Here is a 12,131-nt window from a genome sequence, read left to right on the forward strand (position 1 = left end):
ATAAAGTACCTTTGCCTTATTCCGGTGCGGCACTGAGACTCCTGCAATGTCAGAGGGGCCTACCTTTTGAGTAAGACGTTAAACCAGGGCCCAATCTGTCCCCTTAGACAGTTAAAGGAAGAGTAAGAGGGAGTTCTTCCTCGAGTCCAGGCCTCTAACTATCGCCCAACCAACATATCTGAAATTGACAACCTGGTCATGATCTGATTGCTGTTTGTGGAGCATTATTGTTGTGTGCACGTGGGTGCTGCATTCCCACACTGGACCACACTGCTTTTCAGAAAAGTCCTTAATTGTCTGTAAGACGCTTGAGGCGACCAGCGGTTATAAAAGGTTTAATCGAAATATAAGCCTTTCTGAACTCAGAGCCTCCTGTCGTGCCTGTCCAGAATTCTCCATTTCTCAGAACAGAATCCCTGCAGAGCAGGAGGAGGCCATTCAGCCCATCGAATCTGCTCCAAACACAACCCCACCCAGGCACGATCCCCATAACCCCATGCATTTACCCGAACTAATTGACACAAAGGGGCAATTTTAGTATGGCTTATCCACCTAAACTGCACAACTTTTGACTGTGGGAGGAAACCGGAGCACCCAGAGGGAACCCACACAGACACAGGGAGAACGTGCAGACTCCACACTGACAGTGACTCAAGCCGGGAATCGAACCTGGGTCCCTGGCACTGGGAAGCTGCAGGGCTAACCCACTGTACTGCTGCAGTTTAGCATAGCCAATGCACCTAACCTGCATGTCTTTTGGACTGTGGGAGGAAACTAGAGCAGCCAGAGGAAACCCACAAAGGCATGGGGAGAACATGCAAATTCCATATAGATGGTGATCCAAGCTGTGAATCAAAGCCGGGTCCCTGGCGCTGTGAGGCAGCAGTGCTAATCACTGTGTCGCCCCTTTGTCTTATTTTGTAATAAAAGAGTGCATCATATTTAGTCCAATTTGAAGATCTTGTGTCCACCAGAATCTGGGTTCAAGAGAACTCTTGCCAGCAGAGAGTGAAGACAAATCCTTCTCTGAGCTAGATTTACACCATAAGTCATGGGAGTAGAATGAGGCCGCTCATCCCATTGAGTCCGCTCCGCCATTCAATCAAAGCTGATATTTTTGTCATCCTCGTTCTCCTGCCTTTTCCCCCCGATCCCCTTATTAATCAAGAACCTATCTATCTCTGTCTTAAAGACAGTCAATGACCCGGCCTCCTCTGCGACAAAGAGTTCCACAGATTCCCCACTCTCTGGCTGAAGAAATTCCTCCCCATCTCTGTTTTAAAGGATTGTCCCTTTTAGCCTGAGGTTGTGCTCTCTGGTTCTAGTTTTTCCTACTCATGAAAAACCTCATCATCACCTCGAGGAAATGCCTGCTTAAGAAAGCAGGTTTTTTTTAATGGGTGACACGGTTGCACAGTGGTGAGCACTGCTGCCTCACAGCACCAGGGACCCGGGTTCAATTCCCGGCTTCGATCGCATTGTGTGTGGAGTTTGCACATTCTCCCCATGTCTGCATAGATTTCCTCCGGGTGCTCCAGTTTCCTTCCACAATCCGAAAGATGTGCAGGGTAGGTGGATTGGCCATGCTAAATTACCTCTTAGTGTCAGGATGATTAGCAGGGTAAATAAGTGGGGTATGGGGATAGGGCTTAGGTGTGATTGTGGTCACTGCAGACTCAATGGACTGAATGGCCTCTTGCACTGTGGGGGTTGTATGATTCTATGGTTTCCCTGCAAGTTAAAAGACACAATTATTTCCCATAGTTTTATTTTCTCCTTGCAGCAGCCACAGTGACAATTTAAATGATGGCTGGGGAGATTGTAAATTGTTAGCCCATAACTTGTCTCTTCAGCAGGGCCTTGATCCAAGACTTTGCTTACTTCGTGCTAAAATAAAAGCAAAATACTGCAGATGCTGGAAGTCTGAAATATGCTCTGAAGAAGAGTTGTCAATTCAGCTCCTCTCTCCACACATGCTGCCAGACGTGCTGAGTTTTTCCAGAACCACCCCCACCCCCAACAGTGCTGTGGGTGTACCTACCCCTCACGTGGACTAATGTCCAATAACAATCCTGGAACTCCCTCCCTAACAGCGCTGTGGGTGTATCTACCCCTCACAGGGACTACTGATGTCCAATAACAATCCTGGAACTCCCTCCCCAACAGTGCTGTGGGTGTACCTACCCCACACACGGAGACTGACTGATGTCCAATAACAATCCTGGAACTCCCTCCCTAACAGCACTGTGGGTGTACCTACCCCTCACACAGGGACTACTGATGTCCAATAACAATCCTGGAACTCCCTTCCTAACAGCACTGTGGGTGTACCTAGTCCACAAGGGACTGGCTGATGTCCAATAACAATTTCTGAACTCCCTCCCTAACAGCACACTGGGTGGACCTACCCCACATTGGATTGTAGCGGGTTCAGGAAAGCAGCTCACCTACCACCTTCTCAAGGGGCAATTTGGGATGGTCAGTGAATGCTGGCCTTGCCCACACTTGCATTCTGCACCCTCTCCTTGCCTTCTCTATGAACAGTAAGCTTTGTCTGAAAAGCACGCAAGAAACAATACTTTTCACAATGCTAATGCATGATTTTGATGTGATTTATTATTGTCATATGTATTAGTATACAGTGAAAAGTATTGCTTGTGCGCTACACAGACAAAGCACACCATTCATAGAGAAGGAAAGGAGAGGGTGTAGAATGTAGTGTTACAGTCATAGCTAAGGTGTAGAGAAAGATTAACTTAATGCGAGGTAGGTCCATTCAAAAGTCTGACGGCAGCAGGGAAGAAGCTGTTCTTGAGTCAGTTGGTACATGACCTCAGACTTTTGTATCATTTTCCTGATGGAAAAAGGTGGAAGAGAGAATGTCTGGGACGGGGAGGGGGGGGGGGGGGCGTCCTTGATTCTGCTGGCTGCTTTTCCCGAGGCAGCGGGAAGTGTAGACAGAGTCGATGGATGGGAGGCTGGGTTGTGTGATGGATTGGGCTACATTCACGACCTTTTGTAGTTCCTTGTGGTCTTGGGCAGAGCAGGAGCCCAGACCAAGCTGTGATACATCCAGAAAGAATGCTTTCTGTGGGGCATCTGTAAAAGTTGGTGAGAGTCGTAGCTGACATGCCAAATTTCCTCAGTCTTCTGAGAAAGTAGAGGCGTTGGTGGGGCTTTCTTAACTATAGTGTCGGCATGGGGGGGACCGGGACAGGTTGGTGACAATAACAAATCAAGTCAAATCTGTAAATGAGTTTTTAACACATTTGCTTTAGTTTTTCTATATGTTGCCTAACAATGCCAGATCAGTGGAGTCTGGGAATGGGAAGCTGCACTGTTTATAACTTAGTATTACACTTTATAATTCATTTACTTAGTGAAATACCTGGCAAGTTTTGTAAATTTTCTAGCAATGTTTCTAGGAATCATAGAATCCTTACAGTGCAGAAGGAGGCCTTTCAGCCCATTGAGTCTGCACCAATCACAATCCCATCCAGGCTATTCCAGTAACCACGTATATTTATCCTAGCTTGTCCTCGTGACACTAAGGAACAATTTAGCATGACCAATCCACCTAACCTGCACATCTTTGGACATGATGTGCAGGTGGAACACTAATAGGCAATTTAGCACGGCAATCCACTTGACCTACACATCACTGGACTATGGGAGGAAACTGGAGCTGCCAGAGGAAACCCACACAGACATGGGGAGAACATGCAAAGTCCCCACAGACAGTGACCTGAGGCCGGGAATCGAACCCGGGTTCCTGGCGCTGTGAGGCAGCAGCACTAACCCACTGTGCCTTGTGTCACCCATTTAACTGGTTCTAGTCTAGATCCTGTTAATTATGCAGTAAAAGCTGGCTGAATTAATTACTTTTCTCCTTTTCCTTGGTCTTTGTAATTTGGCTTTCGTGTACCATTCCAGGAATGACTCTGCTGAGTTTGAGAATGATTTCACCCTGTGAAATCCAGGGTGCTAAGATGCCCCCCCCCCCCCTGAGCATTTGATAGGATGCTGAAGTGCTTGCAGCAGGCAACTGCTTCCTAATGGCATCTGTCATCAGCTAGAAACTCTGTGCCTTGACAATAAAAAAAATGCAAGAATGCATCTGTTCTCATCAGATTGTGATTTGTTTTCGAGTCAGTTCGTGTTAGGGTGGCACGGTGGCATAGTGATTAGCACTGCTGACTCTCAGCACCAGGGAGCTGGGTTCGATTCCCAGATCGTGTCTGTGTGGAGTTTGCATGTTGTCCTCCCTGTGTCTGTGTGGGTAACCTCTGGGTGCTCGGGTTTCCTCCCACACTCCAAAGATGTGTAGGTTAGGTGGAATGGCCATACTAAATTTTCCCTTAGTGTCCAAAGGTTTGCAGGTTAGATGGATTGGCCATGCTAAATTTACCCTTAAGTGTCAGGGGATGAGTAGGGTAAATGTATAGGGTTATGGGGATAGGGCCTTGGTGGGATTGTGGTTGGTGCGTATTTGATGGGCTGAATGGCCTCCTTCTGCACTGTAGGATTCTATTCTATTAATGATAAACTGGTTACTGTTTTTAACTTGGTTGTTAATCTACATTATTTAGCTGTATAAACTTTTATAGCTCAAGGAATAGAATATAAAGGGAAGGAAGTAGTATTGCAACTATACAAGGCATTGGTGAGGCCACACCTGAAGTTTTGGTCCCCTTATTTGAGGAACGATGTTGTGTAATTGGAGGCATTTCAGAGGAGGTTCATTAGATTGATTCCAGAGATGAGGGGTTTGTCGTATGGAGAGAGATTGAACAGTTTAGGCCGATACTGTCTGGAATTCAGAAGACTGAGAGGAGATCACATTCAGGTATACAGGATAATAAAAGGTCTGGATAAAGTAGATGGTGAACGGATGCTTCCTCTTGTGGGATATCCTAGGACAAGAGGCTTTGTGTAAGAGGTAGTAAAAAGAGAGTCGGAGGGGTAACTGTTACTTCCAAAGGGCTGTGAATCTGTGGAATTTGCTGCCTGAAAATGCGGCACATGCCGGGACAGTGAGTAAATTTGAGGAGGAGGTGGACAGATTTTTAATGGGTAATGGGTTGACGGGTTATAGGGATGAGGAGCATATCAGCCAGGATGGAATGGTGGAGTGGATTCGATGGGCTGAAAGGCCTAATTCTGCTCCTATATCTTATGAACACGTTTTAATTGTATTTATATCTAGGTACAGGATTAGAAATCTAGGCCACTTCTTGGTGATGGACGAGGTGGTGTGAAAATAGAGGGAAATCTTGTTGCTGCATCATGTTGCTCAGGTGTATTGTGAATCAGTCTGGGATACTGTATGCCGACAGCTGGTCTACTTAAACTCTCCAGGATTCTGCCACAGCACTTCACACTGTGTTTTCTAACTTCTAGCATCTTGCTCCCTGCTCCTCATCAACAGCACGGACAGCAGGAGGCCATTCAGCCCATCAAGTCTGCACTGGCTGTCCGACAGTGGTTCGCACTGCTGCCTCACAGCGCCAGGGACCTGGGGTCACTGTCTGTATGGATTTTGCACATGCTCCCCCGTATCTGCGTGGGTTTTCTCCCACAGTCCAAAGATGTGCAGGTTAGATGGATTGGCCATGCTAAATTGCCCTTGGTGTCGTGGGGGGCTAGCTAGGGTAAATATGGGGATAGGGCTTGGGTGGGATTGTTGGTGCAGACTTGATGGGTTGAATGGCCTCCTCCTGCATGTAGGGATTCTATGATGTGCCCAGTTTAAGTTGCAATTTGCTGGCTTCATCCTTCGTGCAAATCTATCAGCATCGGTATTTATGCTGCAACCAAAATAACTGGCTAGCAGCTACACTCATTAGTGAGGGGGCTCAGATTGCCATTTGTTCTCTGTTTTGATGAGTCTTCAAGCTTTCTTTGATCTTAAAAAGCTTCTTGGTTGAAGTGAGTTTTGCACTGCTCTTCAAACACCATTCTGACGTACTGAGCATTCAACAGTTTTCCATTTAAGTTTAAAGTTTATTTATTAGTATCACAAGTAGGCTTACATTAACGCTGCAAAGAAGTTTCTCCCAGGGTTGATGATGGTGCTTTGCAGTTTCGAGCCTTCTGTGGCCATAGTGTTTGGTGCGCACACTTGTCAAATCAGTGGTGATCTGGGCAGGACAGTATGCCCACTGCCTGGGGAAGGGAGTGGTTTGGGGACAATGACAAAAGTTTAAAATTTATTTATTAGTCACAAGTAAGGCTTATGTTATCACTGCAATGAAGTTACTGTGAAAATCCCCTAATTGCCACATTCTGGCACTGTTTGGGTACACTGAGGGAGAATTTAGCTTGGCCAGTGCACCCTAACCAGCACACGGGAGGAAACCGGAGCACCTGGAGGAAACCCACGTAGACATGGGGAGAACGTGCAGACTACACACAGTGACCCAAGCTGGGAATTGAACCTTGGTCCCAGGTGCTGTGAGGCAGCAGTGCCAACCACTGTGCCACCCATGACAAACAGTGAAAGTGGCCACAACACGTTATAATTGGAACTGCACTGAAAGAGTGGCCTGGGAGCAGATTCAGCAGTAGCTAGTCAAAGGCAATAGGGTAACAAGGGAAGACATCTCAGCACTCTGAGGAAATGAATGGTGATTGGGCTTCATTGTACAAACTCTTCAGAGGAACAGGCGTGCAGGTACAAAGTGCTGACTGGTGGCCTTCTTTGCTACATGACCTTATAGAACGTCTGAGATTTTATAATTTGCTTTATTATTGTCACATGTATTGGCATACAGTGAAAAGTATTGTTTCTTGCACTATGCAGGCAAAGCATGCCCCTCATAGAGAAGGAAAGCAGAGAGTGCAGAGTGTAGTGTTACAGTCATAGCTAGGGTCTAGAGAAAGACCAGCTTAATGCGAGGTAGATCCAGTCAAAAGTCTGACAGCAGGGAAGAAGCTGTTCTTGAGCTGGTCGGTACGTGACCTCGGACTTTTGTATCTTTTTCCTGATTTAAGAAGGTGGAAGGGAGTATGTCTGGGATGCGTGGGGTCCTTTATTATGCTGGCTGCTTTTCTGAGGCAGCAAGAAGTGTAGACAGACTCAATGGATGGGAGCTGGTTTGCATGATGGATTGGGCTACATTCACAACCTTTTGTAGTTTCTTGCAGTTTTGAGCAGAGCAGGAGCCTTATCAAGCTGTGACACAACCAGAAAGAATGCTTTCTATGGAGCATCTGTAAAAGTTGATGAGGGTTGGAGCTGACATGCCAAATTTCCTTAAGTCTTCTGAGAAAGTAGAGGCATTGGTGGGCTTTCTCAACTGTAGTGTCGGCATGGACAGGTCTGGTCTACCTATGACTCTGGATCCAATGTTGTTTTGGGCCCCATACCTAAGGAAGGATGTGTCGGCCTTGGAGGGAGTTCAGAGGAGGTTCACCAGAATGATCCCTGGAATGTTGTATGAGGAGGGGTCGAGGACTATGGGTCTGTACTCGATGGAGTTTAGAAGGATGAGGGGAATATCTAATTGAAACACAGGATATTGCGAGGCCTGGATAGAGTGGACATCGAGAGGATGTTTCCACTAGTAGGGAAAACTATAACCAAAGGGCACAACCTCAGGCTAAAGGAACGATCCTTTAAAACAGAGATGAGGAGGAATTTCGTCAGCCAGAGAGTGGGGAATCTGGGGAACTCTTTGCCACAGAGGAGGCCAGGTCATTGGGTGTCTTTAAGACAGATCGGTTCTTGATTAATAAGGTGTTCAGGGGTTATGGGGAAAAGGCAGGAGTATGGGAATGAGAAAAATATCAGCCGTGATCAAATGGCAAAGCAGACTCGATGGGCCAAGTGGCCTAATTCTGCCCCTGTGGTTTCATGGATTCTTAAATGAGCGATAAATGCTGGCCCAGCCACCGCGGCCCACATCCCATGAACAAAGTTTTTTTAAAAAAGCTTGTTTATACCTAAACATAATGAATTTTGTGCTTGTGGTTCAAGATTGAAATTGTTCTGCAATCACCAGTCGCTTGTCTGTTCCGCGGTCATCTTGTGTCACTCCTGCGCTGGAAATGTCTGCTGTTTAATTTTGGTTAATCTGAAAATTGCTCTGAACTTAACAGGGCTACTTTCACCGACTAAAAGGTTTCTGTTTCCTCTTTAGCTTCGATCCCTCATCGTCTGAACCTTTTCTACGTTGCCAATGATGTTATTCAGAACTGTAAGAGGAAGAACGCAATTATTTTTCGAGACGCTTTTTCGGAGGTTCTGATTGAAGCTGGCACGTTGGTGAGGTAAGTGTCGCCCTTTTAAGGGTTTGTCTTTTAAATATCTGTAGAATTTGAACTTTCTTGTCTTTGTTTGACATGGAATTCGCTGCCCGTATGGTTTCAAAATAAAATTGGATGGGCACTTGAAGTTGCAGGGCTCTGGGGGTGACGTGGGTGGGAGAGCTTGCTTAGTTGACTTTCTCTGCAGAGTGCCAACATGGATTTGGTGGGCTGAGTGGCCTCCTGTGCCATAAATGATTCTCAGAGCCATGAAGTCTCTACGGTGCATCGAGTCGACACCGACTCTCCAACAGAGCACCTTACCCAGGCCCTATCCTTTCAACCCCATGCAGTTACCATAGCCAATCCACGTGACCTACACTTGTTTGGACATGCTTTGTGTCCAGCCTTCTCCAATTCACAGGGCGGGCAGACCAGAAAATTTCTGGGCAAGGTAGCTGTCAGCACCTTTTTAGCAAAGGAATAAAATTGGAGTTCGGCAAGAATTCCACTGTGTAGGTTCATGAGCTACCTCACACAGTTGAACTTGGCAGCAACACATCTGAGTTGGAAAGAATTTAAACCAGTCTTATTTCTTTGCTGTTTCTTGACTGTAGTGATAGCAAGGATTTTCTTCACTGAAGATTTGTGTGTTGAACTTGATAAATCAAGGAGAGATTGTATTGTGTTGCTACAGGGAGGAAAAATAACCTGTTTTAAAGAGCTTAAGTTAGAATGGGACTGTTCAGAGGGTTTAAAATTCAAATCCCAGGTGCCTTGGGAATGGGTGCATTTTATTGAGGAAGTGAACCTGTTAAAATTTGGCAGCTTTTCTTGCCAAACCAGGCTTTCTTGATTTGCATCTGCCTGCCTCTAACTTGATAAGTTGAAGTGTGTGTTCTGAGTGTGAATCGGACCATGTTGCCACCGAGGTTTCAGTGAAATGTAGGGGCAGCACAGTGGTCAGCACTGCTGCCTCTCAGCACCAGAGACCCGGGTTCAATTCCTGGCTTAGGTCACCGTGTGGAGTCTGCGTGGGTTTCCTCCAGGTGTTCTGGTTTCGTCCCACAGTCCAAAAGAGGTTAGGGTGCATTGACCATGCTAAATTCTCCCTCTGTGTACCTGAACAGCTGCCAGAGTGTGGCGACTAGGGGATCTTCATGGTACATAAGAACATAAGAAATAGGAGCAGGAGTAGGCCAACTAGCCCTTTGAGCCTGCCCCGCCATTCAATAAGATCATGGCTGATCTGTGGTGGCTCAGTTCCACATTCCCGCCCTCTCCCCATAACCTTTAATCCCCTCTCCTATCAAAAACCCATCAACCCGCGTCTTAAAAATATTTAGCGAGGTAGCCTCCACCACTTCAACGGGCAGAGAATTCCAGAGATTCACCACCCTTTGAGTGAAGAAGTTCCTCCTCAACTCCGTTCTAAACCGCCCCCCCTTTATCTTGAGGCTGTGCCCCCTAGTCCTACTATCCTTTCTGAGCGGGAAGAGTCTCTCCACCTCCATCCTATCCACCCCATTCATCATCTTATACATCTCAATGAGATCTCCCCTCATTCTTCTAAACTCTAACGAGTACAAGCCTAATTTATTCAGCCTCTCCTCATAGCTCAACCCCCTCAACTCCGGCATCAGCCTAGTAAACCTCCTCTGCACTCCCTCCAAGGCCAAACGGTAACTAAATGGTAACTTCATTGCAGTGTTAATGTAGGCCTTATTTGTATTGAATAAATAAACTTTAAATGTAGTGATGGAACATGTGAGGAAGCATTCAAGAATAGATGGTCTTTGGCTTTTCAGATATTATGACCAAAGACAGACTGGATACCATCTTGGGGAAGATGTACCACCACCTTAACCCGATTTGGGTAATTTTAGCTTCCGTGTCAGTAGCAACAACTCCCTCCCACTTACTCCCCCTCAAAAATAACAGCAGTCCACCCAGAGAAACTTGTCTGTGTACGGACGCCTTGAGCTGGAGTATGATCCTATCAGCACTTGTGCCTGTGCGGCTGTGAACCTGATTGCTCGTCCTGTGTATCCACACTGTTTTTTATTCATTCTTGGGACACGGCATGTCGCTGGCTGGGCCAGCATTTATTGCCCATCCCTAGTCACCCTTGAACTGAGTGGCTTGCTAGGCCACTTCAGAGGGACAGTTGAGAGTCAACCGTATTGCGGTGGTTCTAAAGCTTATTTATTCATTGCATGTAGGCTTACATTAACACTGCAATGAAGATACTGTGAAAATTCCCATAGTCGCAGCACTCTGGCGCCTGTTCGGGTACACCGAGGGAGAATTTAGCACTCAACCAGCATGTTTTTCAGACTGTGGGAGGAAACCAGAGCACCCGGAGAAAACCCACGCAGTCACTGGAAGAACCAGTCAGTGACCCAAGCCGGGAATTGAACCCCGGTCTCCGGTGTTGTGAGGCAGCAGTGCTGACCACTGTCCTGCCCTTGCAGCCGGGTGCTGGAGTCACATGTAGGCCAGACCGGCGTAACAATGGCAGATTTCCTCCCCTAAAGGGAACCAGATGGGTTTTTTCCACAATAGGTCATCAGTAGATTCTTAATTCCAGATTTTTTTCTCTTGATTTCACATTCCACCATGGTAGGATTTGAACCCAGGTTCTCAGCGCATTGCTGAGTTTCTGGATAAATAGTCTAGCAATAATATCACTCGGCCATTGCTTCCCTCTGTTGTGTCCAGGTTGAAGAGAAGACAGTAGATTTCAGCAAGTTGACAGCTCAGCAAAAAAAACCACCCCTTTTGCCTACCCAGACTGTTTCCCTCTTTATCAAGTATTTTTGAATTGGATTCTGTCCTAATGAAAGGAAGTTGGAGTACGAGCGATGGCTCAGAAACCTAAAACATAGCTTTAATTGTCCACGTCAAAAAATATTGCTTGTGAATTGTAAACCGCTCTGTGCAAGCTGTAAAGAGAGCGATTAGTAATTTAACATGCCTGGAGGGGGGAAAGAGGAGAGAATTGGTTTATGTAATAAGCTGTTACGTTATGAGGCTTAAAATCTGTTTAAATATTATCTTGACAAGCCATCTTTAATTAAGGTGTATTTCAGAAACCTGCTTGTTTCTGTATAGTGATATGACAGAGGGAGTACCGTGTGCTGCATTGCCTCTGATTTCAGAATGCTGTCGCCAGAAGCTAGTAGAATGGAAACCACTCTCTTCCCACCCCACCCACCCACCCACCCAGTGTCTTCCCTTAGACTGTGGAGCACGGAGGCACAGCGTGTTAGCGCTGCTGTCTCACAGTGCCAGAGAGCCGGGTTTGATTTCTGGCTTGGGTCGCTGTCTGTGCGGAGTCTGCACCCTCTCCCCAGTGCCTGTGCGTGGGTTTCCTTCCACAGTCTGAAAGATGTGCTGGTAGTGTGGATTGGCCGTGCTAAATATCCTGTGCACCTGAACAGGTACCGGAATGTGGCGACTAGGGGATTTTCACAGTAACTTCATTGCAGTTTTAAAGCAAGCTGACTTGTAACTAATAATAAAGAAATATAAAAAGCATCTGTAGCTCATTCCCAATTCCCAATTCCCACTTGCAGAAGACAGTTAAGAGTCAACCGCGTTGCTGTGGATCAGTAGGGTGGCACGGTGGTTAGCACTGCTGCCTCTCAGTGCCAGGAACCCAGGTTCAATTCCTGGCTCGGGTCACTGTCTGTGCAGAATCTGCACGTTCTCTCCAGGATGCATGGATTTCCTCTGGGTGCTTTGGTTTCCTCCAGCAGTCCAAAGATGTGTAGGTTAGGGTGGATTGTCCATGCTAAATTGCCCCTTAGTGTCCAAAGATGTGCAGATTAGGTGGATTGGCCATGCTAAATTTCCCCTTGGTGTCAGGGGGACTAGCTGGG

The 12,131-nt window shown here is 46.6% G+C and overlaps 1 protein-coding gene across 1 annotated transcript in view; it reads left to right on the plus strand.

Annotated features, from left to right (window-relative positions):
- Positions 1 to 12,131, plus strand: part of LOC145339236 (regulation of nuclear pre-mRNA domain-containing protein 2-like) — a 96,061-nt gene that overhangs the window by 42,297 nt on the left and 41,633 nt on the right. The window contains 1 exon segment of the mRNA XM_080183637.1: positions 8,142 to 8,271. Within this exon segment, the coding sequence (XP_080039763.1) occupies positions 8,142 to 8,271 (130 nt within the window).

The sequence above is a fragment of the Carcharhinus amblyrhynchos genome, unplaced genomic scaffold (assembly GCF_965287045.1).
Source record: "Carcharhinus amblyrhynchos unplaced genomic scaffold, sCarAmb.v2.hapA chromosome_356, whole genome shotgun sequence".
In the NCBI taxonomy this organism is placed as follows: domain Eukaryota; kingdom Metazoa; phylum Chordata; class Chondrichthyes; order Carcharhiniformes; family Carcharhinidae; genus Carcharhinus; species Carcharhinus amblyrhynchos.